Raw genomic sequence first — 26,666 nt, forward strand, 5'->3', positions numbered from 1 at the left:
TTTGTCAGTGTAGCTAAAGATGGGCCATATAAAATCTATTTTCGTTAAGAGTCGTGATAATCTGACTACCCCACATAGCAAACTCAATCAACTACTTGACGTGACAAGTTTAGGAGTCGTAGATCTGCACTCCTTAGGATACATATTTCATTTGATATACACTTTTTATGGGGAAATGCAGCCATATACCTCGAGGAGCACAGATCTATGGTTCCCAAACTTATCACGATAGGGTAGTCGATTGAGTTTGCCACTAGGGGTAGTTAGATTATCACAACTCTTCTACTTATCATAAATTTCTTAAATTTCAAAGTATCCCAGAATATAATTTACATATTTTATAACATTATCACTTATCAGAGTGTCACTATGGATCATGATTTTAAATCTCATCCGAGATTGAGTTGACTTGTCCAATATGCCTTGGTATCATACACCAACGAGACGGATAGACAAGTCAAATGTATCAGACAAGATTTAAAATAACGATTCATTTTTCTCATCGTTGAACGAGTTGACTCAAGTGTATCAAAAAACTCATCCGAGATGACTCGGTCTTCTTCATGTCCAGGCCGAGACGTCTAAACGAGTTTTAAAACCATGCTATGGGTCAAATCTTTGTTGATTCAAACCAACCCCAGCAAATTAAAAAAATCAGATTTTGGGCCTATCCCGATTAATGACAGCCTGATGTACAATGGGCCTAAAAGAGTGTACCACATGGCAGACCAAGAGGCACGTAGTGTCTTAGCTATCTAGCTTCTAAAGTACAGGATCCAGTATAAGCCGGCAGTCTGGCACGTTACGTCAGTGTCGTCTCCCTCTCTCAATTTCAAATGATCCAATCGGCCAAAACGTGCTTTCTTTCTCTCATTTGGCCCCACTTCTTTTTCTTTCTCTTTCTCTACAGTCAACGAAGAAACTATTTTCATCTAAACATCCTTATAAAAACAAAATTTCACTTATAGACCCCTACATTCGTCCTCATTTTTAATCCTTTCCTACTATAAGGATCCTTTTCTAATTACACGTTTCCTATGGACCTTTAGATAACAAACGAAACCCCCTAAAATGAAATAAAACAGGGAGCTACAGAAACAAGAAACCAGAAGAGAGAGAAAGTGAACAAAAGCTGAGAAGCAAAGATTTCTAGAGAGAGAGAAAGAGAGAGGGGGATGATAATGGACCGAGAGAAGGAGAGAGAGATAGAGCTTGAGAGCGCTATGTACACGAATTGTTTTTTGTTAGGGCTCGATCCTTCAATCATTGGCGTTGGAGGCAACAACGCTGCTCCTCGAGTTGGTCTTTTTCGCCATTCGAACCCTAAATTGGGAGAACAGCTCCTCTATTTCATCTTATCTGCACTAAGAGGCCCAATTCAATCCGCAAAAGTACTTTTTTTTTCTCTATATTTAGATCTCAATTTCTTTCTCGATTTTCGTTTATTTTTAAAACTCGAGATCTTGCAGGATTTCGATAAGGTTTGGCCGATTTTTGATTCTGCACAATCGAGGGACTTTCGCAAGGTTAGATTTTTAAATTTTTTGTTCGATTCGTGGTTGAATCAAGTATCGGAGGTTCAAATGTGTGTTATGGTGTTTGATTTGAATTTTGAATTTTGAATTTTGATTTTTGAGTGTTGTTTCTGTTAATGTGGTTTTCACACTTGTTTGATTATTGTTTTGGTGTTTTCAGGTTGTGCAGGGGATTATAAATGAACTGGAATCACAAGGGGAGTTGCCAAGGAGTAATTCGAGGGTTTCGTCCCTCGCGACTTGTTGTGGGCCAAGGTTGGTTCTATTTTTGATCCTCGTATTCATGTTGTATCTACAAATTGTAAATTGTTCGAGCTTCCATTCATTGTATCAACGTGGAAGTTTGCTTCAAAATTGTTTCTTGAGAAGTTATTTGGTGTTCTTATGAACATGTGGGTTCAGTATTACCACTTTACCCACTAATGCTTTCTATATTCATGACTTTGATTTCATGCTTCGGAAATGTGGCTAGTATTACTTATTACATACAATACAACTTCCTTGAAAATCGGTTGAATTATATTGGGTAATTGATTTATTCATTTTTAGGTTTAGAAGAAATCGATCTGTGGAGTAGAATCACTCTAGATTATTGTAAGGGGATGTTAATTAATGCTGTTCATATGTAAATTTAATGGGTTTGGTGGTTTGTACTCTCAGGATTCTGTACATAATCTAATAGTTCTAGATGTGATCACCACATTTGTGTCAAAGGTTAATTTTGCATTATCTAATCCATCAACTCATTCATAGAGAACCAATCAAATCTAGAATCCATTTATTTTTCTGTTACACAATCAGATCGTAATATAATAGGATGGGTAGAAATTGGATCACTTTATACATTCTACAGAAGACAACCCCATAAGTGGAAGAGGGAGAAATTTGTTTCCAGAAACCCCTTTGTGGGTTCCATAGCAGGAAATGAGGAAATGATATATTCTGTTAAAGAGAGTTCTGCGCATAAATTGTTTTGAATGCGTAAATAAATCATTTGTCCTTGAGGATCTGACATTAATACTCTTATATCATTTGTAAGGTGTTGTACTATTGCCATGTTTCCATGTCTTCCAGGAAAATATCTTGTCAACAATCTTTTTACCCAAGTGGTAAAAAGATTGAGGGGATGGTCTACGAAGATATGGCCTTCAGATGGGATGTGTTATGTCCCTCTTAGTTTGGGGTCATTTGTATTTTAAGTTGTTTGTTTCTCGATTATTTTGCCTTTTGTTCTTTTTTTGTATTAAAGGGGGTCATCTTGTCCTCCTGTTTTTTGAAATAAAATTTATACTTGTAAAAAACAAATGATTGGTCATTTGGTCTACTTGTCTCCATTTTACTGATCAATAGTCTCTACGCAGTTTGAGGGGAATTATTGGAGATAGCTGATTTTATCATTTTCACTTCTATTATCTATTGGAGATATCTTTCTCTTGCTCGTATTCGATCCATGGGCAGTGAAAGAGGAACATAAATCTATAAAGGCATGCTGACTGATAATTGAGGTTATTCTTCTGTCTGAACAAGTTATAAAGTTCCATTGATGGTGACAGAATTGAATTGGTTCTATGTGTTTCATGAATGGCTTTAGTTAGTACTACTGTTTTTCATCCTGTGATTCATATATATATATATTTTTCTCTCCTACTTGAGATCTTGATTTAATTTGTTTCCATCAGCTAAACCCAAAATTTTGGGACTAGGCTTTGATGATGACAATGAATTAGTTTGTTCCCATCTTGTTTATTTTGATTCTGCCTAAGGCTTAGGGTTCAACTTGTTCCACTCATGGGATGCATATTCTTTGAGTATTTTAATCTGAAGTTATCTGTTTATTATTTTGAGTGTACTTGTTCTTTCTTTGAAATTCTGTTCTGCTTCTAACCTTGCATCGTCCAAGTCCATAGTTTTTTGCAATGTGGGATAATGATTGATGTACTAGTATTGAAAGGTAAGTTTCATAATGTGACTGCAGATTTGTTGAGCTTTTGTGGCAACTTTCTTTGCATGCTTTACGAGAGGTTCATAGACGAACATTTGCAGCTGATGTAGCTGCTAATCCACTGCATGCTTCATTGACAGATGTGGCATTTTCCCATGCAGCTACTTTACTTCCTGTGACAAAGGTACTCTAATTATTTGCTCTTGTTGATATTTATTTCTTTCCTTTTCACCTTTTTCTTTTTAAAATTATTATTCTCGATTTCTTTTACATAATCTTCTTTTTCCCTATAAAAGAATATGATTCTTTCATACATGCTGATATTTAATGTACTTCTTTATAATGACTATGTACTGCTCACTCTAATGAAATATCTTAAGCGTCAATCTTCCTTATGAGCAGCTGTCGCTCTAGTATGCAGGAAACACTAAAAACAAGTTTATTCATGGTTTTTTAGGTAAGTGGGTTAGTTGTTGTTAGTAATTAGTGGGTGAAGGCAGGTTTTGACCTGAGCTTGTTGTATCAACACTCAGACCTTCCCAATTTAGCAAGCTGGCACTTTCATAAATCATATCTATTGTTTAGTTCTGCATGGTTTTTTGTTCCTTCCACATTGTTCTATAATTTTGTGAAATCTCCATCTGCTTAGTAGTAACCATCATGCTCTCACACTTGATCCTATTATGTTAAAACAGGCTAGGATAGCACTTGAAAGGAGAAGATTTCTTAAAAATGCAGAAATGGCTGTACGTAGGCAAACTATGTGGTCGAATTTGGCCCATGAAATGACTGCTGAGTTTCGTGGCCTTTGTGCTGAAGAGGTAGAGAGTAACTTCACCACGTACCCTTGATTGGGCTTAGTTTTTCACAAATTCCAACATTTTGAATGTTTGTTTTTATATTTGATTATCCGTGCATCCTTTTTGAACACCTGCAAGTCAGGCTTATTTGCAACAAGAGCTAGAAAAACTACAGGATTTGAGAAACAAAGCAAAGTTGGATGGGGAACTTTGGGATGATCGTGTCCCTACTTCCCTAGGTCAGAATTCACATTTGGTTTCCAAGGCAACACGCTTATGGGAGTCTTTATTAGCTCGTAAAAGTAAGTCAACTCATTTGTCATTCCATCTGTTTGTTTTTTCTCTTCTTCTTCTATGTTATTGTAAAGATTTTCTGATACATATTTATTGAGGGGATGGTCACGAGAACAAAGAATAAATGAAAAGAACCAAGATCAAACAAACAAGACAAATTGGATTACCACCTACTATATCTCATTCCTTCGCACCGAATCCCATCTGAAAATGAAATCCTCAAAGAAAAAACCCCTAAATTCATTGAATACTTTACTCCAAAAAAAAGCTAAGTATTCATATTGATGACTTCTTGATCTCAAGTTCCTTCCCTTAATCTCTCCTTCCAAATGCCCCAACAAACTGTTAACATAATTAGATTGTACAAAAATTCTCTTATGCAGTCTAAAGGGTAAAGAAATCCTACTTTTGGAAGAGAAGTGATTTAGGGAAAGCCTAGTCAGCACCCACAAGAAGGATAAAGTGAAATGACTAGAGAAAGTATAATGGATAAGAATATGATCAACAAATTCGTTAGTGACTTTGCATAAGAAACAAAAGCTCACAATGAGGATACACTTAGATATGAGGTTATTGACCAATAATATCTCATTTATGGAGGTTGATGTAATGAAAAAAGCCACCTTTGAAGAAACTCCCAATTCCTTGGTAATGGAATTGAGAAAGAGGATCTACAAAAAGTAACCAATGATTAATAGAAAGGTTTTACTGAAAAAAAAATGGCATTCCTTGTCCAAACCTGAGCATCCTCATTCGAAGGGAAGATTTGAGTATCAAAAATGTGCCTTATGAGTTAAGCTGGGATTTCTCCCAGTCATTAAAGTTCCTCCTAAAATCAAAGCCCAAAGAGATCTCATTGTTAGCCAGCACTACGAAATCTCGAAACAAAAGATTTTTCTTGTTTGAAATAACATGCAACTCACCAATTTGGGATTCAGGAGGGGATCACCACACCAACAAACCTCCCAAAAATTGAGTGTGGCACCTTTTCCTACTTTGAATGTTGTCTTCTTTCTAGGACCTTGCACCGAATGTTCTTTTCCAAAACCTTTTGCATATTTTGTTTTATTTTTTGAATTTTTCATAAGAAAATTTGATGATTTTCTTACTCTGTTTGAAGATTACATGATCAAGATATAGTAGCCGGGGACAACTATAAATCTGAACAACTTTCTTTGTTCACAGTTCTTCTTTTCATCAATATGACCTTTCTTTGTTTTGATTGTTTGTTTTTTTCTCATTTAGTTTTTGGTACACTTTGACTTAATGTCTTTGATTTTTTTTTTATAAATATTTTAACTATGGAGTATTGACAGCTAGTTTTAATCTAGCTATAAGGGGAGTCCTCAATCGGTCAATCCCACCGCATATGCCATAGACACATAAGCTATCGCATATGGAGTATGCAATGACATACTTATCCAATAGTTGAAATCTGATTGTTGGGAACTATTTTTAATTTTTATTTTTATGTTTTCTTCTTCAAACATCATTGAAAATCTTGTTGTTCTTTTCATCGCGTAGAAGATTGCTAGAAGAGGTCTGATCCAGAAGGATAGGATCTCTTTGAAAAATGAATGATTTAGAACAAAATCCTATGTACTTAAGTGCCATTTCGCCTTATAGTAAACCTTGTAATCAGAGAGGCCAGATGCCAAAGCAAGAGAACTTGTGGAGTTGGAATCAAACTAAAGGGATCCCGCTTAATGACGTGGACAAACTGATCCCTTTGGGGAGGAAGGTTAACCCAATCTTGAACTAGAACACAAGTTTATTACTGGTGATTGGAAGAATAATAGTGAACTTCTTCATGGTTGGATTACATAGAGCGAATAAATGCAGTCATGGAGTTGGATTTTCCCATAGAAAAAAATTCTGCTAAATAAAAGCTTTATGTAACTCAAAGAAACTAATAACATGAACGAAAATCAGTATTTATGTTATTAGTCATAGACCCTCACATTGACTACTTCTTAAACTCCTAGAGTGACTTGAAAACAAATTTCCCATTCATAATTCTGTTAGTAACTTATTGAAAACTTCCAAACTCTAAAATAACATGTGATTCTTTAAGGAAAAAAAATTCAACACATTCCTTAACATATACTGAGAAAAACTATGGAAAAAGAAAGAACCTTGATAAATTTAGGAAACAATGTAAACATAGACGCTTGATACTTTTTAATTTTCACCTACTAACAAAAGGACTGTACCAGTTAACTCTTTTCATAATTTAACCAATCCTAAACAGGTAAATAAAGCAACAATCTAAAGTTAAAAAATGTTATCAGGTTAAGACAATAGATATCTAAAAGGAAGCAAATCCTCATCCCCTAACTTGGGGCCCACGCAGTCATTGTTCAACCAACACAAAAAACCCAATTTTGACTGGTATGATCAGCATAAAAACCCAGAAAATGGGGGCTATTGATGGTCTTATTGAGTTGGACCATTTTGGACTCTTCTTCTTCTATAGTCCTTCAGGCCTGTGGGCATGACTTTATAAAAACTTTTCAAATATATGTTTATATTAATGTTTTCCCTTTCTTGCATAATTTCCGACATCCATTAATCAACTTAGCAACTGGTGATGTGACCTAGAAATACCCATTCGTTTCCCTCTTCCCTGGCCTCTCTCCGACCCATTTGTGGAGTGCATACCCCCTTTTCTTTGTGAGAGTGTCAACATCCAACCATCCTGTTCATTCTTCAATGAACCACAATAACGGGGCACACACCAGAAATCTTTCAAAATTTTTTTTTTTCACTTTCCAGTTTTGTTCTGTTTAATGATTACTGATGTTTAATAATTATTTATCAGATAAAAAATGCTTAATACCAGTTGTTCTTCAATTTACAGGTCAACATGAAGTTCTTGCTTCAGGCCCTATCGAGGATCTGATTGCTCATCGTGAGCATAGGTAGTCCTCTTTCCCCTCTTTTTCTTTTCTTAGTCCTGTACAATGGCATTTATCCACTTACCTTTCATGTATAATTTTCTTATTCAGGTACCGCATCTCTGGATCATCTTTGCTTGCAGCTATGGATCATAGTTCTCAGGTTCCTTATACAGACGTGTTATCTGGTCAGCCTGGGGATATGGCTTCAACCCTTCCAGATGATAGAGAACTACAGGATGGTTCGATCACTCCATCTGGTATGATAGAAGTGGATGATAGAAGTGGAAGAGTCCACCCCACTGTTGACGTAGCAGAAATTCTCAGGCGCTGGACACATGCTTTACAACGTATTCACAAACAATCACTCCATCTGGTATAATTTTCTTCCATGACACTAAGTTGTTTCCACAAACTGTATACAATTATAGAAATTTGATTCTTGTCAAGTGGTTACTCTTGGCTTGTGGTTTAGATTGGATAAGAGTCTGACCTTAGTCCTGTGGTATTTCTATGTTTCATTCTATGCGTGCTACCATGAATGTAGCGTATCTTCTGAAATGAAGGGTGCAGAAATTATATTGAAATAAATCTGTGTTTACATGGTAAGGTTGGATTCCTGCAGTTCACATTTACCAATATACAATAGTAGCGAACCAAAAATTAAGGACAATTAGGGAAAAAAAGCTGCATCATGTATAAGGCTGGGAAGGAAGATGGATTGTTGTTATCTCTAGTACAAGGTTTCTTGAGACTTTCATGAGAAATTTCAATGTTTGGGAGGTTGGGTTTGTCTGGAGTACCAGGTGTGTCTATTAAAATTTGGTTGTTGGTTTACATTATTGACTAAATTATGTAAGTGTTTATCTTGTGCTGTGTTGTATGTAAAAACCACTAAAAAGCATGCATATTAATTTGCGATCGAACTTATATTGTGCTCATATATTTGTTGTGGACAGAAAATTGCCATTATTTTTGTTCAGCAATTATTTCTAACTGTTGTTTAGTTATCTCTGAACTGTAAACGACAATGTAGGCCAAAGCTAATAATGGAGAAGGTCCAGAGCTCATACGAAGTGCTCATGATGGCGGTACTAGTGGGCATGCTGAATCTTTAGCAGCAACCCTTGCAGAACATCGGCAACACTTAGCTAGCATTCAGGTAATTGAATGTTGTTAGAACTATGATTGCACAAACTTCTAGTTCGTGCCACTACATGCGAGCTTGCTAGGTTGGTTAAGTTTGCAGGTTTTGAATCTGCAGCCATCTATTAATTCAAGACATGTCTACATAATCAGAAAAAAATTGTTGTTGCTGTCTTAGCTTGGGACATTGAACCTTCCTGTTGAAATGGGTTTATATTAATGAGTTATCTACTGAGTGGTTCAATTGCTAAGGTCATTCTATAATTTTTCCTCATGAAAATAGAGGATTATAGGCAGTATCAGTTGATGCTATGATTTTCTAGTATCATCATCATCTTCAAAGCTTTGTCCCAAGGATTTAGGGCCAGCTAAACGCAAATACTGTTCCTCCATTCCACTATGTTCAGAGCCACATCTTTTCTTATTGAAAGTAAGTTCATATTTGCTTTCATTGTCTCCATCCATGTTTTTTTTTGGGTCTTCCTCACTCTTTTAGAAACTTTGAGTATTTCTTCTAACATGCTCAATTTATTAACATTATGTTTCTTGACCGTCCCACATTCAGCTCCATAAAGCATAGCTGGTCTTAGTGCCATCTTGCAAAATTTTCCTACTTATTTGATTGGTATCCATTTGTCACATCGCTCTCCATAAGCACACCTCCTCTTTAATCATCCAGCTCTGATTTTATATACGCCTTTTTCAATCTCTCCATCAGTATGTATAATAGATCTGAGATAACAAAAATGGTCACTTCACAGTATATTCTAGGCCGTCTAGAGCTGCTAAGGTTGCAAACTGCATTCTATTCCGGTATTATAAAAAAAAAACTGACTACTGCTTGAAAATTGGGGTATGGAGTCCAAGGTTGTCTTTTTGGGGATTCTTTCTTTAGATGGGATGTCCTGTGTAAGGATAGAGTCTAGTTCTCTCTGTTTCACTTCTTGTATCAGGCAGGTCTCCTCTAGCTCCTTTATCAAAGATGCTAACCTAGCCAAGTTGGTAATGCTTGAGGAGAGTTGATCCCACGACCTAGGTTCAAATCCCGTTGAACCACTAACCCCTACTTGCCTAGCAAATATATATGCCTCCATAAGTTTATCCATATATGCACTTTCTTCTTCAATTACTGTTATGGTTCTCAGCAGTGTCTTTTAGTTATTTGTGTCGTTTATGGTTTTCTTCTATTTTAATCAAGTTGAAACACTTCCGGAACAAAATTTCCCCTCTGTAGGTGCTCGTTAATCAACTGAAGGAAGCTGCTCCGGTTATGGAGAAATCGATATCAGAGCTAAAGGAAGAAGCAAACAGTATTTCCTCAAGTTTTCCTCCTATGACCAAGTATTGTGGCAGATCTACTTCACCTATCCCGGCTCAAAGTAGTGGGAGGATGGTGGTAAGAGCTCTGGAACTGAAATATTCCAAGTAAAAGTCACTTGGTTCCATTGTCGTGTTTGATCTGTATTGAATTAACAGGAAAATAGCATTGACGAGGTCTCTGAGGTGACTTCAAAATTATCTACTGTCCAGCTGGAGAAGACTTCAGCTAGTCCCACTTTGAAACTCCCACATTTATTTAGTTCAACTCCTAATTCTTCTGGGAAAGGTACAAATTCACAAAAGCGACACACTTCAGGCTTTCAATCCAACCTGGTAGAAAATGTGTCTGAAGGGAAATCTATGAGCCAGCCTCTGTCAAACAATTGTGTGGACAATCCACAAGGTTTGTTAGGTTCTATCCTTTCTAGTTTTGCATCCATTCCTGTCTTACAGCTTTTGGTTATGATGAAGTTTGGCCATCCGAAAATACATTACTTTCACTCAGAAGTGTTAATTTTTCTTCTTCCTGATTTTTACAGGTAGCGACGGTTCTTATGTCCAGAACTTGAGGAGATCGGTCCGGGAAGCTGCTCTCTCAGTACAATCCTGCAACACAGAATCATCACAAGATAATCAATCCTTTGAGGGTTCGGAACATTTCTTTGTACCCATTTCAGGCATTGGATATTCCCATGTAGGCCCAGAAACCAAATCAGTTTCAACTAGGAATAAGCAATTTTCCGAGTCTCCACCCAACACCTGCTTACCCAATAGTACTTCGGATGGTCCTGTTGGGAGCAAGTACAATGAGATACCAAGTATATTGAATATTATGGATTCACTTCACGAGTATGGTACCCAAGCCAATAGATTTCTTTCGGTCATTGGTTCAAAATATGCAGCTTCTGAGGCTCGGAGAACGTTTTATGACATTGGGGAAGCTCAGGATCAAGTCTTCTCACCTCCTTTACTAATGGAGACGTCGCTTTTGGAGGACTCGTACGAGGACTTGCTCGGTATGTGACTAGACAAAGTATTCTACACTTCTTAGTGGTCTTGACCATCTGAAAATTTTGATTAGTTTTCCTGGACTGTCCCCTATTTATTTATTTTCCTCTGAACCAACCAAAATAATGCAATCATGGGTTAGTTAGGAACTTTGGTTCATAGTTCTTGGTGGGTACCCATTTCACATCATTCACATATGTTAGACAGTTTCCGTTATTAAAAGTTCATTTTGTTGCATTGCAGCTCCTTTATCTGAGACCGACACCGCTTTAATGGAGTGCTGAAACCAAGTTTTGGATTGGTTCCTGTTACAGTTTCAGGGGGTGGCTTAAGCAATCAGATTAGAACAAAGAGTGGCACTGTAATGTATCTTCTGCCGTTTTGCAGTCAAAGATCATCTCCATTCCCCATAGTTTTTGTATTCTATTGGCATGATTTGTATGATTTTCACCCTCAACAGTGATAGTGAGCGATTGTTGACATTGCTGTACATTTGAAACACGGGCAAGGAGTATGGATTTCCTCAGCTTTAAATCATCCTGTTCAATTGGTCATTGTCACCCAATCACATACTATTTTTTTGGAGCACAAGATATGGCAAATGGTTTGGAAAATATTCTATTGATTTATTGGCCATGGGGGATATATTGGATTGGGACATATCTGACATATTTTGTGACACTAATAAGACATCAAATATGGAGTTCAATTTAATGTTGATCACAAGACCAATGTATCGTTCTGGATTGAGTGCAAGCTACCGCAAGGGGGATGGAGTCATGGTTTTGAGACTCGTTTTGATGACTCGTCTCGTCCAGGAACAAGACCCAGTCGTCTCAGACAAATCGACTGATTTAATTGAGACGTCTTGTTCAACAATGACACAATAGACTGACTTTTGAGAAACACATCGGGTCTGAGACGACTTGTCAACCTGTCTTGTTGGTGAACGATATCGAGATGAATTGGATGAGTCGTCTCAGTCTCTGGACAAGATTTAAAACCATGGAAGGGGTTATGCCTCATTTCCCATTTTCTCCAACTCATATTATCCTCAAAAGCCTTATCCCAAAAAGATTAGATAAGACTCCATTCCACTCCATCTAGACTCCATTATGTAGCCATGGCCATCACATTGGACAATCCAGAGCAATTAAATGTGACATTCAAGTTAATTGGGGAAATGGATAGATTATAGTTAGATTTTTTCACAATTTTTATGTGTTAGTGTCTAAAAATGGTCAATGGTTATGGCAGTAATACTTGGTGAAAAAGCATTTTTTTCTTTCTTTTTCAAATGAATCGGATTAAAAGAGGACACAAGGATAGGCACAGTTTTACAAAGGAAAATGCTGGAATGACAAAAGGTATTTACTGTGATTCCCACAAGTCTGACGTGGGATGTATACATAACCATAGAAGTGTTTTCTCGTGATACGAGTAAAATCCATCTACGGTAATGTATGGTTATGTATGCATCTCCACATCAGAATTGTGAGAATCGCAGTAAATCCTGTGTCACCCCAGCACGACTCACAAAGTGCTGAGGTGACACAGGATTAAGAGTTTGATTTTAAATTTTATTATCTTCAACATTATCATGCATGTTCAAATGGTACTGTAAATTGCACTTTTTGAAGATACTTACAAAACCAACTTAGGAATTCAACTTAGCCCTAAATCATTACTCTTGTCATTCTTTATTAGTTTGCCCTACTAGATTTGGAACTATGATATAGATTCTCAACATCTGAAAAATTAAAGTTATAAACATTTAAAAAATAGTTTTAATATTTCAACATAAATAAATTATTTTCTGTTTTCCACAAAAATATTATGCATAGAAAAATATCTAAATTGAGTTTTTGAATCAATGACTTGCTGAGTTGGTTCTATCAAAGTTTACAAACCGAGTCACCTCAAAATCCAATTGAATTAACTTCATGGGTTGAAACATTTATGATTGAAACAGAATAAAAAACATTTATTTGAAACAGAAAAAAGAAAAAAGAAAAAAAACAATCAGGATTACAAGCATTGAGATAGTGGAAGCAAGTCTGATTGAAGAAGAAATAATAGATCCAGTAACCTTTCAGAGCAGTGTTATTGCACAAAATGGATACCCATGCACCTTATAACTTGAGTAGAAGGAACTACTCCGGAGAAGAAGAAGAAGGGACGCATAAATCAATCGTAATTCTATACCATAAATTACAAAAATGTGACGTTATCTCATAATCAGGGTTTTTACACAAGATATTTAACCATATAAGGTCCCTCGATCTCGTACCCTAATTTTCTATAATAATGGCGAGTTCCCACACCTGAAATAACGGCTATTTTTGCTGACCTATGCTCCCTATGAGCAATCCGTTCGGCCTCTTCCATGAGAAGTGTGCCATATCCCTGTGCAGACCCATAAAGAAAACACCTAATTAGTAAACTTGTAGAAAGAAACATACAACCAAATTCAAACAATTTGAAAAAAAAAAAAAACAGAAGATATAGCTGCTATTGGAACCCTAACTTTTACTTACTGCATGCAAATTAAAAATAAAGAAAATAAGTGAATATTTGAGAATAAAACCCAACTTTTACTTCTACACCATAATTAAAAATAAAGAAAATAAGTAAAGAGTTGAGAATAAAAAAAATTGGGGTGCCAATAGAAATCTAGTTTTTTTTCCCTAGATTTCTATTTTTTGGGTTTAAGATTTTAAATGAGCCTAATCATAAATTCATAATTTTAAACAAGTACTGAAATTGTTCGAACACTATTATAATGTTTTGTAATGTTGAGATTATAATTTGAGCCAAACCTTCATAATGTTTGAAAAGCATGCATTAATCTTTAATGCGATGTGATAAATAATTTAAGAAATTGGAGTGTGACAAGTAAAAGTTGGGCAGCCAATAGCAGCTCTCTAGATGAATTGCGACAGAACAGAACCAAAAGCTTGTTGCGCATAGCACATGTATACGTATGTATGGTTGTAATTATTGATTTTTTTTTTTTTTGTGGCTAGGCAAGGAACGGGTTAATGGTCAGTAGAGGTGAAGGTGGGTTCAAAGGGATTTGAACAACCTAGGTTGTGGAATCAACACTCCTAATGCCTTACCACCAACTTAACTAACTAAGAAATACGATTTTATGTTACCTGGTGCTGCAGTTTGTCAGCATCTCGGCCATGCACTGGAACAGCAGTACCATAAACATGAAGTTCACGAACAATTGAACACCTACCATTGAGCTCCGGGCAGGTAGTGTTCTTCCCACACTTCCGCAAGCGCAACAACCCAACAAGAATATCCTGTTCAACCCCACCATAGAAAAAGAAAAGAAAATTTAAGCCACTAATAGCTCTTTCATACCACCACAAGGCATTGATATCATGGAACACTGAAATGGTTAAAAAAGATATATTAAAGAGAAAGCACAACTTCAAAATAATGAAGGCTTCTTATCTCTGCCCCTGACTTAAACTATTCTTGACCCATAGAAGTGATTATTGTAGCAGAGATATGCCAGCAAACCTAGTTTTGGGCCATGGGATCCCTTTACTTGAAACACATTGAAACACATATTGCACTACGGTTTTAGAGCAAGCATAGTCCCTTATGGGTTTAATAGATTTAATTTCATGTTACCACTATTAGTTGATGTAATTTTTTTTTTCCGATATAAAAATAATTTTCAGTAAAGAATTGGTCAAGCCAGCAAACCTAGTTTTGGGCCATAGGATCCCTTCACTTGAAACACATATTGGTCAAGCCGGCCAATGAAAAAAAACAAACCTACAAGACACAATTACTCCAAAGGAATAGAACAACTTAAAATTAGAATTAGTTCCTGGTCCTGGTTAGAGACCACTGTGTTTGCGCCAGCGGTCCAACAAAGAGGCAAAGTAGTGGTATCTTTCTCTCCATTATGAATGTAAAGAGATACCTTTAATTTCACATTTCGCATTTCAAATACTTCTTTAACTCTTTTGTTTTTTGTTTGGTCCTTAACACTTTTCAAACATTGAATCTGATGCAAACCTTGTTATACTTCAAAGAGACCAAATTACCTTAACCTTTTTCGTTCTTTTTTCTTTTTTGACAGGTGCCCTTTTCATTCTTTTCAAGGTGAGGGAAATTAATTTTTCCAAAGAAACCAGGAATTATTGCATTAAATGGAAAACCTTGAAAAGTGTAAAGTGGTATGGGATGTAATTAAAATGGGTAAATTATATCCCTTTCTTACTCCATATTTTTTATTCTGGCCCATAGGGCCACATGGAGATCAAGTTGGACAATACAACTGTACAGGTGACTTTGTTACAGTAGCAGATTTTTACTCGGGCCCATTGGTCACTTTGGATTCTTCAACTTCCAGTCATCTTTTCAGGAGGTAAGGAATGTAGTAAAGAACTGATTTTTCAAAAGTTGGTTCCATGGTAGGCACAATTCGGTTGTGTAGTTGGATTGTGCAACATGCATGTGGGCCCCAACACCAGGAGAAGATCCAACCTAATAAATATGTGTGTGTGTGTGTGTGTGTGAGAGAGACAGAGAGAGAGAGAGAGAGAGAGATTCACAAAGCATTTCCGTACTTGGTGTGTATCTTCATATGAGAGGAAAGTTTCCCAACCCTCATTGGCTGTATAATCACGACGAACAAGCTCTACTTCTTCAGGCTTGATTTTGTGGTGTATGTCCTGAGAAAAATTCACCACAAAAACATTAAAATAAAATATAAGTTTCAAATTGTCTGTCTTTTCTGCACATGTCCAAAGGAGCATTGCTAGAACTGACCTGAATTCCGGCTTCACGTGTCCTAACATCACGGCATTTCAATCCCAGGTCTTCCATCCGAGCTAAAGCCAACTCTCGAAGGTTTCCTTTCTCAACACCAGAAGTAACTAGAGGCATCGGGATGTCCCTCTGAACTCTATAAACACGTGTCCAAGGAGGTACCATGGCTAGGATCCTTGCAATTATGTCCACAAGTTGCTCTGGTGGGTAATTTCTATACCTGGCAAGGAGGATAAAAGAGAATTACCTATAGTGTGCCATGCATCTCTTTTACCACATGACAATTAATTTGCATGCTTCACCATCTTATTGATTAATTAATTAATTAATTATTTTTTTGATAGGCATGCTTCACCATCTTTTTAAATTGTGAATTATCAACGAGAGTTTAGCAATTTTTCCCTTCGGGCCATTATACATGGTGGGTTTGTCAAGAAATCTGAATGGCCCTATTCATGAGCTCACCCTTTTCTCTATGCTGGTGCTTGGGGAATGAAAGGAACAACGGGGAATAAAAGAAACAGCAGAATGTGAGTCCAAGGATAGAATTATAAAAAGGTTGAGTCAAAATTATTCCCGTGGAGTTTGATCTTGAAAGAATTGGACGGAATATATATATTTTGCTTATCTTGGGCATCCCCTACCTTCGGGTGAGACTAATCCCATGGTCACACGCACCGCCCCCTCGGAAAGTCCTATGTGCAACTGGTTGAGTCAAGGGTCAACCGGACCCTGGAGGGTGTCCCCAAGGAATTCATTGTTTCGTGGGGTTTCAAACACTTGACCTGCCCTTCCTGAGTATCAAGGCTCGGCTTGCCACTAGGCCAACCCCTTGGGGTTAGAATTGGACAGAATATATATCTTCTTTGATTTTTCTACATGTTGTGGATTTTCTGTACAAATGGACAGTTGATAAGGGATGATTTGTGGGGTTAGACTTCCTTCAGGAGATTCGTTTGCAATCAACTCCCCTTTCTTGTAAATTCTTTCGGGCTTTTCCCCACTTTTACATCATATCTAGAATATTACTTGTATAAAAAGAAAAAATCCCCAACACAAGAGACTTGCATTACTTAAGAACACACTCTAAGATGGCTGGCAGGAATGAGTAAATTTCAAATGAGTATTATACCTGCCGGTTTTCCATAGCTCATAAAGCCCAGTTCCACGAATTACAAGAGTTGGGTAGATTTTAAGACCGTCTGCCCTAAATGATGGGCTTTCAAAGAATTCCTTAAAACTTTCCAAGTCTCTTTCTACACCCACATTCGGAAGATCAGGCATCATGTGAGCAACAACCTACAGAAAAATTAGCAGCATGAGATACCCATACAAACATACATACACACACACATACATAGGTAGGTGTTCACCTTAAAACCAGCATCCTTTGCCAAGCAAAAACAATCTGCCACAGCAGCTACAGTGTGACCTCTATTAGTGTCACGGGCGACATCCTCATATGTGCTTTGAACCCCTATCTCCAGTCGAGTACAGCCATAAGAAAGCATTTGTCGCAAATGAGGTCCAAGGCAATAGTCCGGCCTCCTAAAAAGTTAAAAGGTTGTGAGGAAGTACATCAGCTATTTTACCAAAGAAATGAATGACTCCAGTGCAACCCGGACGAATTTAAAGGATAACATTACTATTTCGCATTGGAGTTTTTTGTGCAACAGGTTAAGATCTCACAACTTAATGCATCCCAGCAAAGAGATGTCCCAAGTGAAAAAAATGGCCTGATAAGATACATTATATCCTTTTGGAATATTTTGTCTTTTCTTTCAGAATGTCCAAAAGCAATCAACAAATGTATGCAATTATTTGACTGGGATAAATATACCTAGGAGATCTCCTAGGTAGGGCCCATTTAATGGTAGTTCTTCTCTCTTCAACAATACCCAAGATTTCCCAAATTCAAATATTTACTCACGTTTCAATAGTCATTCCAATACACTTAGTTGCACTGTGTTCAGAGTAACAGACAGCTTCCTCGACATTGGCAGAAGTATGTCCTGATAAAGCATCATGAAGATTCCGTATGAAATAATCACGATATTCAGATGCCAAGGACATGAAAGTACCCCCCATTAAGATGAATTCTACCTGCAAAATGTGCGCTAATTGTAACTAACAATATAATAAGGCTTGGTGTGAATTAATTATGTCATAGTTTGCATAAACAAGAGCAAATAGCCAAGTATGATATTTAAAAAAAATTCTAAGGAAAATACACACCTTATCCACACTGTGGCCCAACCGCTTCAGCTGATCTATTCTGCTTCTAGCCTGGACATAAGGGTTGTATCTGAAATCATGTACATGATTACAAAATCACTCATAAGTACAAATAAAAATAAAAGATTATCTAATCATACCAACCAAAAAATATCTGCTTCTAAAGTTTTTTTTTTTCACAGAAAGGTAAATATAAAAGATTAAATAAAGCTGCAAATGATCCAACTGGTTAGTTGTGTAAGAGGGGGAGAGTTCCATCCAAAAGGAAAAAAAAAAGAGGAAAGTTTTATACGACCGGGCTTTTGATTAAACCAATAACATTGTAGTTTCCATTTCGGGTCACAGTGCATTTCTTTTCATCCTTGGATAGAGCCACGGATGTTTCCTCAATTTGAGGTTTGCGCATTGTAGTTTCTCTCTTGTTATTTAGATTTGTTTCCTTTATTTCTTCCATTATTGTTTCATTTACACTATTGCACTGTGCTAGATTGGCACATTTAGCAAAAAAACACAAATTGAACCCATGTTAACAGAGGTCCATAAAGTTCTTATTGATCAAGCAAGAATGACAACAAACACCTTACTAGTGGCTTTGGTTTTGAGAGAGGTGAAATTTTCCTCTTGAGGTATGCTTTGGTTTATTTTTTTCTACTTTGTACTCTTTCTAAAAGTCTCCTCTCTACCATCACCGTTTCCTCCAAGTTTCTATCTTTCATTTCAACCATGACTTTTGAGTCAAATTGTGTGCAAGTAAATACAATTTAATTTTTTTTTTAGGTACAGTATGCGAAGCGTAAATCTTCATTTGCCAGTGGATTCATGTGAAACCAATACTGAAGGTGACTACTAGACATAGTGATCCACATCCAACAGACCAATTATTGGTACCAAAACTTGTACAAGGAATCTGTACCATATACACCCCACCTGACTGTCACGAGTGAAAACCAACAAATCCCTACTACACCGATATGTCACATATGTCTAACAACACAAATATTGGATAGACAATCCAAGATGTCCATCCAAACTAACTGTATCTCACCTTCTATTTGTCTCTCCATTTGAAAGTCAAACAATCATCATCCTAAAAGCCTTATCCTAATGATTTGGGGTCAGCTAAAGTGCTAAATAAATCATTTTCCTCTATTCAACTATGTCCAAAGCCACGACTTTCCACCACAATCAGGCTCCAAAGCAGCACATCACTTCTAAGGAATGCCCTAGCATGAATGGAAAGAAATGTCTGATCAAGATTCATGTTTTGGAGAGGCATTTTTTAAACCGGTTGCCAACCTAACGCATTCCTCTGTTGAAAATATGCCATCTATCGTATATTTCACAAAATTCACGAAGATTTGCCAACACCGTCCTCCTTTATCTCGCCTTACAACCAAATTGGAGCTCAATTCATAGAGTATGCACCGAGGCCCCAATTTATTCATCTTTTGCTGATCTTTCCATTTGAATGGAGAAATAGGATTCATGTTGCAAACCCCTGTAAATGGGATAAGGTATAGAAGAAGATGATAACAGTGTATGCTAGAAATTAATTGGTCAGTGTATGCTTGGGGCCCCAACTCCTAGAGTATGCTTGTTTTCTTGAATATTGGTTACTTTTATTTCTTAAATTGGAAAGCTAAAATCCCATATAATCTCAAATAAACTTATTTCTAAAACCTTAACAAAGTTCCAAACTATATGTCTGTCAATGTTTGGCACTGCAACCATGCAACTGTGGGTCTGACCCACACCATAAGTGGCAGGCATTCTACACATCAATCATGGGATTTTAGCCTGGTTTACCCATTAAGTAGAAAGAACAGAAAACAAGAAAAAAAGAAGAAGATAACTGTGGGTTTGAAGTGAGTACGTGAGTCCAGAGTTCTCTTTAACTTAAAATAGGCTTTAGCTTGCTGTAAGGCCCATTAAATTAACTGTGATTTGAATCATCTACGCTTATACTCTAAATCTCTAATAACACCAAAAGAATAGTAAACAAAGATAAATGAGATTTGCCACAAAACCATCTAAATGCATAAAAAAAAAAGAGATGCTCATCAACAAGATAATCCACACTTACCCCATCACAAGATAATCCAAAAAAAACAAGAAGAACAAAAAAAAAAAAAAAATTGAATCAAACAACAGATTTGTGAAAAAAAACAGGAGATGCCCATCAACATATATGAGAATTCACAGATACCCATGACAAGATAATCCACAAAAACAACAAGAACAAAAAATAGAGCGAATTACAGATACCCAACAAAGTAATTAGAAGAATTTGCCGTAAAAATATTACCTTGCACGAATTGCTCGCATACTGGTGGGTTCGTATCCAGTGTAGGACTGAGTACTGTACTCGAAGTCCGAGTCAGGGCCACCAGGGCAGTAGACACAAATGTTCCCAGTTGTAGCGATATGAGGGCATCGATGGGGCTTCGACATGACAGCTACGACAGCGATTCCAGAAGCGGTGCGAACGGGTTTAGCTCGGAGGCGAGGGAGCAGTGACTCACGTTCTGATTCAGGCAACGCAGCGATCATCTCGACGAGTTTAGGAGCTCGAGAGAGTCCGTATTTACGACAAGCGGCGGATTTTAGCGCGTTTAGGTCGACGTTCTCGCCTCTGTGAGACATCTCTACCATGCCGTTTACGATCTCTGCGATGGCTCGCACTCGAGCTTCCTCTTCGCTGAGTCCGTGAGCCTGAAACCCGCCTCGACCCGGCCGAGGCGTCTTCTTTGGTTCGGCGAGTTCGACAGTCGCCATGGATGGAGAGAGAGAGAGACGAAGACTGCGTGTTTTGTAAGAGTTTGGGTTGTTTAAGGGCCTAAAGCCCTAAATCATTTTGGGCTGGATTCTTAGTTCATCTGACCCGACCTTAATCCAAAACCGAACCGGACCCGGACCAGTAATATGTCTCACACTCGCTTGGACACGTTTTCGTAATAAGGTCGACTATTGACACCCTCTTTTTTGCTCGCCACACCCAATTACTCGTTTTACCCATCGTACTTGTGGGTGTACGCAAAAATATTTATTTACTAATTTCACCCACTGATCTTTTTAATAAACAAAAACTGAATAGTAACCTGTGGAACCTTTCAATAATTTTTAACTTATCAAAAAACAAAAAAAAACCTTTCAATAATTTTTGATACATACATAACATTTTAAAAAATGTTCGATAATAACATACTGAACGTTTTTCACATGGGATGACATGCAAGGAACCGTTCGATATGTAACTACCAATCTAAGAATGATAAATTCAATACAAACATATCGCAAAATATGCTCTCATACTATAGTTACATCTTTTTTACATGGTGATCCCACGTGAAAAAATGTGTTTAGTATGTACCTACCAAAATAGTACTGATGAGTTTAGTCATGGCTTACGAACCTACTGAGAATTTTGGAATTTTCTTTTTTAAATGTAAACAACAAAGATAAAATCGATCAATTTTGTAACATTGGTTCATTTGCAAATCGATAAAAAAAATTCAAAAAACAAAAGATGATGAAAACAAATGATAAAAACACACCTCTTATAGACTAGTGAAAAATGACATAAACACACTTTTCTTCAACATTTTGTCAAAAACCTTTGATTTTTCTCCCAAAATCATGCCTACTTCAAGTTCTTCAACTTTTAGGTAGATTATTTTAATTTATTCATCCTCTTGATTCATTATGTTCAACCTCACCTTGATTACCTTATACAAAACTCTTGATTTTTTTGCCTATATTATGTTTAGTGTTCACTTCACTAAAAATTTGATCTTATCATTGAGGTTTAAAGGTTTTCGTGAAACAAATAGAATCTTAAGGTTAAAGATGACTGAAGTGCCAATTTTGCTAAATGGTAAGATGTCTATAGTGTTGAACCCACATCTTAGGTTCAAAGTCTTTTTTACTATAGGTTGAAGACAGATTTGAAAACCAAAAAGTGAAGGGGCATGTCTAAGTTGTCCTAATTTCCTAAATAATGACTCATTCCTAGATGAAATAAATTAATTGATGATTCATCAATTAATCACAAAATAAGATAACATTTCTACCCTTCACTCTCAATTTTATTTTTTTTTCAACATTCAAATTTCAAGGAAAAGATAGGATCTTTATAGAGCTTAATGAAGGATTCCCCAAAATTTTTCAAGATTTTTTACAAACCTTTCCCAACTTTTTTCCAAATTAATGTAATTGAACCCTTGCCAAATAATTACCAAATCCAAACTTTGTTACTATGTTGAAAGTCAATAAATGATTTCTTCTTATTTTTATAGCTGAAAAAAAAAAAAAAAAAAAAAAAAAAAAAACCAACAACAACAACAGAGCTATAAGCTTATAATTTTTATTTTTGAAAATTTGACATTGTCACCAAAGAAATCCACAGTCCACAAAACCCAAAACACTCATCAAAGGTTCGATCTTGGTCGAAAATGGTGGAAACAAAAATAACATTATTAGTCTCAGATTCAACTCTATGGCTGCAATGGCTGATAATCCACCATTTCTTTGTTAATTTTTTTTTTTTTTTTTAAAATTGGGTTATTCTTTATTTTATGTTTAAGGGAAGATAATTCATATGTTTGTTTGATCTTCTCTTAGAAAACGTAGAGCTTGGAGACCAAGTCCTACTTTGATCCCCACTGTTGTTCTTGACATCTCTAATTATTTAGATGGCGTTTGGATAGGACTCCTTGGCTACTTCTGACTCTTGCGGGGAGTTAGAAGTCATTTGGATAATTTAGATAAACAACTCTTTCGAAGAATTACTCCGCGCAAGAGCAAAAAATTGCTCTTTATGAAAAAGTCGCTAAAACCTACTTCTCAATTTCGCATCTTGCAGGGAGTAATATTCTAACGGCTCATTTTATCGAAATACCCCTAACTTTATTAATTTTCTACGAAATACCCCTAACTTTACCGAAATACCCCGTTTTATTAATTTTCTACGAAAATACCCCCATTTTAAACACATTATATTAATATTTAATATTTAAAATATTATATATATTATATTAATATTTATTATATTATATTAATATTTATCGTTAAAATGTCAAAAACAGTATAGTTTGAAGGCATATTATGATACTAAAAAATAAAAAACAATAACTAGTATAATATAAGGGTATTTTGGTATTTTTTCTAGAAGTCATGAGAAGTCAGTATAGTTCCCAAACAGACTTCCAACACAAAAGTATTTCTGCCAGTACTTCACAGAGTTGATTGCCAAACGCCTTTTCTGCACAGAATTACTTTTCCAGCTCCTCCACAGAGTACTCCAACTCCTGCTCTTTGGAACAGTAGTTCTGCTCCTGGTATCCAAACACGCCCTAGTGTTTTAAACTAAAAATAAAAACTCTTTCTTTTTCTTCTTTTACCCCTACCCATATAAGTATTTACAAAAATGGGTTAATTATTTGCCTAATTTAACAAGGGTATAATTGGAAAATTTTAATGCAACCTAATAGATATCATCAAGATTCGATGTGAGATTTGATTTAACAACTACAATTTTCTCTGAAACTCTCACCATCTTTTATGATGGGTAGAGCTTCATAATGCGTTTTGCTTTCTTGGGTATTGGAACATGAAGAAATTCTCACTTATTATCAAGTTTGGATTATTATTTGCCAAAAAAGGTAAGTAAAATTAAATTGATGAAGTTTACAATACATTTATAATTTTAATTTGATTTTCTATAAACCTTTTGATCTTGGAATTATGTAATAAAAAATCGTTACTATAGATGCAAGAATTGGCTCTACACTTTTCTTCTATCCTAGCTCGGGCGGACTTGCAAATCAGCCCACTCCGACGATCAAGTTAGACAAAATTGATCAGTGTAATTTAGTGTTTTGAGAGAAGAAGAAATCGAACCCCCTTTTACCCATAGTTATCTTCCTTTTATAGACATGCCACTTGATCGTTTTCTGTGCCACCCTTTGAAATGACTAAGGGCAGTTAGCTCACTCCCTGACATGTCAGCTGCAGGAGTTGTTGTAACTGCTCTGCCACCTCTGGGATGACTAGGGCTGGTCTGACATGATGTGGGTTGTTAGCACTGTCAATCAATGGCACATCTGTCAGGACCGTCTCTCCGACCTATACTGTCGTTATTCCGTGCCACCTATACAATTGGTGATTCAGGTCCGAACTAGACGTCCGCGCTCCCGAAGAATCTAATCAACTAGGCCTACATATCAGGCCATCCGAGTCTCGGATTTATACTTCTGAGCTTAACATCATGCCACATGTCCAAATTTAAGAATTTCCCCCACAGTTACGATCGAAGAAACGAAAAGAGGAAAGAAATGTCGACATGCATTACCACCTCCTATGGATCAATTGATGGAAGAGCTCTCTTGTGAGGTGAGGAGCTAAATCTTGGCAACCCTTTATTGAATTTGATTCCTAATTCGATTAAAATCGATCTAGCTTTCTTCCTTAATGGGGGGTTTGATCCAATTTTACAGATTTGTCTACATATTTGCTTCGAACCGAGTACTACTCCTTGTGGCCATAGGTACAAATCAAGCTCAATTAATGCACATTTTTCTTTTTCTTTAGATTGATTAGATTTTTTTTTTTTTTTCCAATTTTTGACTTTATGGGTCTGAGAAATAGTTTTAATTGCAGCTTTTGTAAGAAATGTTTGAAATCTGAGATAGATAAATGCCGCAGACGATGTCCAAAATGCCGAGAGCCAATCAAGTATGACAATTAGCAAATTTGTGGCAATATTTTCCGACGATTCTTATAAAAGTACTAAACAAAATATGTTTTTAATTAATTTCCCTTGATTTGCAGTAATGGGGAGTCTTGCAATGTGAACATAGTTCTTTGGAACACAATACAACTTTTGTTTCCACATGAGGTTGAAGCTAGGAAGGTGACATTGGGCATAAATTGTTGCGAATCTGAGCGAAAAAATACTAAAAAGAACAAACACACTAAGAGAAATCGAAGAACTTGGTCTTTTGGAGTAAAGGGCAGAGATGTTAGTGAGAGTAGAAGCAAAGGTATGTCGAGTGAAACTGAGGATGAGAGATTAGCGTCACGTGTTTCGTCTACAAGAGCTAACCTGAGAGCCATGAACTTCTGCACTAGAGGCCAACCGAGAAAACCTAAGAGCCATGGCATCAAGAACCACAAGTCTCCAAAAGCCAAACCGACGACATAGCCTAGTCTTTGGTTGTTTCATGTGAGAAACACTCTTTAAGTTTCTTCTAAATATTGGTTCTATCTTTCATGGAAGAGATACCTTCAAATATATCTTCCCCTTTGTTTTTTTTTTCCTCCTTTAATTCTGTTTTGATGTTAGAAAGTATTTAAGTTGTATCTCTTATAATAACTCATTGAATCTCTGTTAGAAATGGGTGCCACTAACTTCGTAAAATCTCGAACCGAAAATTACAATGAAGTAATGGGCACCAATCAAGTATATGCATTCATCAAGATCGTCGCAGAGTGTTTGTGTTGTGGTTATGGATGGCGGTGTGAAGGTCTATAAGAAGAAATTTAATTCCCAAACTTGGTTTGTCGGTGAGTATATGTAATGACGTTAACGTCGTTCTGGTTTTCTTGTGAAATACGGGTCATCATCGAAGCCTTATCTCACACTTTCTTGTGAAATAGCTCCATGTTGAACTAGCTCGTGCAATCTTGTCTTTGTACGGACTCCAAATTCATACTAAACTTGTTGTTTTAAGGTTTCTACAAGGGAGATTTTTAAACCTTTTTTACTAAACAAAGCGAAACCAAGAGATCGTAATCCTGGTTTTCATGAAAATAGTGAAATGGTTCCATCATTGCACATGCACGTAAGTAATCTTGTTGAACCACATAAATTTTGTGCCTTGTTGTCTTTATTTTTTATTCACGATATTTGATTGTTATCGTTGTTTCTCACACCAATTCTTCTAAGGATCAGATTTGTCTTACTGTGTGAGGAGAATTATCGATCGGTTTGGTTTTCCTTTGCGGACCTTTCCCTTTGTTGGGGGGAAAAAATGATGGGAAGTCACTTTAAGGGTGTCCAATGTTTTGGGGATCCAACCTCCTAAGATATAGAGTTTTGGTTTCATTTCATCTCTCCTGAGAATTTCACACATTAATTTTTTACTAAGGCCCTCCTTGATATGTTGCAAATTATTTGTAAAATACAAATAATTTTCTGAAATTAATTTTATGATTGCTTGGTTAAATAATGCAAATGATTTGCATTGCAAAAAAATTTGCATAGATCACTTAAGTTCTTAAGAATTTCAGCAAATGATTTGATGTAATGAACTGGAAATCATTTTCAAAATTATTTGACTCTACCCTATGAATATCAAAATTACTAACATACCCCTAATCAAAGATACATTAAATTGCAAATTGAAATTACAAAATAACTCTCATAAAAAAATTAAATTACATAAGTAGCCCTCCAGTATTTGTTACAATATGAATTCACAAAAATGCATCTCATCAACGATACATTTACTTGCATATAAAAAATACTCCTCATAAATGCACCATAAAATATCCCTCATCATGAGGTATTTTTGTAAATTCACATGCATGTTATTGTAACAAGCACCAAATGTATTTTTGTAATTTGAATATTTTCTTTAATAATAGGTATTTTTGTAATTTCACTACGTACGTTATTCTCTTTGATATACAT

General features: G+C 36.3%; 3 protein-coding genes across 4 annotated transcripts; 2 read left to right on the forward strand and 1 right to left on the reverse strand.

Moving 5' to 3' along the window:
* Positions 1-1,079: 1,079 nt before the first annotated feature.
* On the forward strand, positions 1,080-11,476 carry LOC147405487 (AUGMIN subunit 6-like). Its single transcript, XM_086433242.1, has 13 exons — positions 1,080-1,391; positions 1,470-1,526; positions 1,696-1,790; positions 3,511-3,661; positions 4,173-4,298; positions 4,420-4,579; positions 7,432-7,492; positions 7,580-7,844; positions 8,505-8,630; positions 9,849-10,010; positions 10,091-10,337; positions 10,474-10,950; positions 11,186-11,476. The coding sequence occupies exons 1-13, from the start codon at positions 1,176-1,178 to the stop codon at positions 11,224-11,226; spliced, it is 2,184 nt and encodes a 727-aa protein (XP_086289368.1). The 5' UTR covers positions 1,080-1,175; the 3' UTR covers positions 11,227-11,476.
* Positions 11,477-13,000: 1,524 nt separating this feature from the next.
* On the reverse strand, positions 13,001-20,779 carry ELO3 (radical SAM domain-containing protein / GCN5-related N-acetyltransferase (GNAT) family protein). Its single transcript, XM_086433243.1, has 9 exons — positions 20,280-20,779; positions 17,975-18,044; positions 17,670-17,842; positions 17,113-17,287; positions 16,872-17,038; positions 15,740-15,959; positions 15,538-15,642; positions 14,101-14,253; positions 13,001-13,348 (listed from the first exon to the last, which is right to left on the reverse strand). Exons 1-9 carry the CDS (start codon positions 20,747-20,749, stop codon positions 13,190-13,192), a joined length of 1,692 nt encoding a protein of 563 aa, XP_086289369.1. The 5' UTR covers positions 20,750-20,779; the 3' UTR covers positions 13,001-13,189.
* A 2,685-nt stretch (positions 20,780-23,464) lies between these two features.
* On the forward strand, positions 23,465-25,451 carry LOC147405489 (uncharacterized). Of its 2 annotated transcripts, none has more exons than XM_086432703.1 (5): positions 23,465-23,634; positions 24,288-24,364; positions 24,469-24,518; positions 24,620-24,706; positions 24,803-25,451. In XM_086432703.1, the coding sequence occupies exons 1-5, from the start codon at positions 23,583-23,585 to the stop codon at positions 25,173-25,175; spliced, it is 639 nt and encodes a 212-aa protein (XP_086288829.1). In that variant the 5' UTR covers positions 23,465-23,582; the 3' UTR covers positions 25,176-25,451. The 2 variants fall into 2 exon arrangements, with proteins under 2 accessions (XP_086288829.1, XP_086288830.1); XM_086432704.1 differs by having other exon boundaries at positions 24,632-24,706.
* Positions 25,452-26,666: the final 1,215 nt, after the last annotated feature.

Source organism: Akebia trifoliata, chromosome 3 (assembly GCF_017979445.1).
Source record: "Akebia trifoliata isolate Shusen 1 chromosome 3, ASM1797944v1, whole genome shotgun sequence".
Taxonomy (NCBI): domain Eukaryota; kingdom Viridiplantae; phylum Streptophyta; class Magnoliopsida; order Ranunculales; family Lardizabalaceae; genus Akebia; species Akebia trifoliata.

What these genes read in the sequence shown, in the direction of transcription:
- ELO3 (XM_086433243.1), bottom strand. Translation starts at nt 20,749, where the DNA reads ATGGCGACTGTCGAACTCGCCGAACCAAAGAAGACGCCTCGGCCGGGT. An exon ending in ATGCGAGCAATTCGTGCAAG is followed by an intron (nt 18,045 to 20,279) that starts GTAATATTTTTA and finishes ACATGATTTCAG; the next exon opens with ATACAACCCTTATGTCCAGG. An exon ending in CTGACAAACTGCAGCACCAG is followed by an intron (nt 13,349 to 14,100) that starts GTAACATAAAAT and finishes GGGTCTGCACAG; the next exon opens with GGATATGGCACACTTCTCAT.
- LOC147405487 (XM_086433242.1), top strand. Translation starts at nt 1,176, where the DNA reads ATGATAATGGACCGAGAGAAGGAGAGAGAGATAGAGCTTGAGAGCGCT. An exon ending in AAAGTAGTGGGAGGATGGTG is followed by an intron (nt 10,011 to 10,090) that starts GTAAGAGCTCTG and finishes TTGAATTAACAG; the next exon opens with GAAAATAGCATTGACGAGGT. An exon ending in TTGTGTGGACAATCCACAAG is followed by an intron (nt 10,338 to 10,473) that starts GTTTGTTAGGTT and finishes TGATTTTTACAG; the next exon opens with GTAGCGACGGTTCTTATGTC.
- LOC147405489 (XM_086432703.1), top strand. Translation starts at nt 23,583, where the DNA reads ATGAAGAAATTCTCACTTATTATCAAGTTTGGATTATTATTTGCCAAA. An exon ending in TGGAAGAGCTCTCTTGTGAG is followed by an intron (nt 24,365 to 24,468) that starts GTGAGGAGCTAA and finishes CCAATTTTACAG; the next exon opens with ATTTGTCTACATATTTGCTT. An exon ending in AAATGCCGAGAGCCAATCAA is followed by an intron (nt 24,707 to 24,802) that starts GTATGACAATTA and finishes CTTGATTTGCAG; the next exon opens with TAATGGGGAGTCTTGCAATG.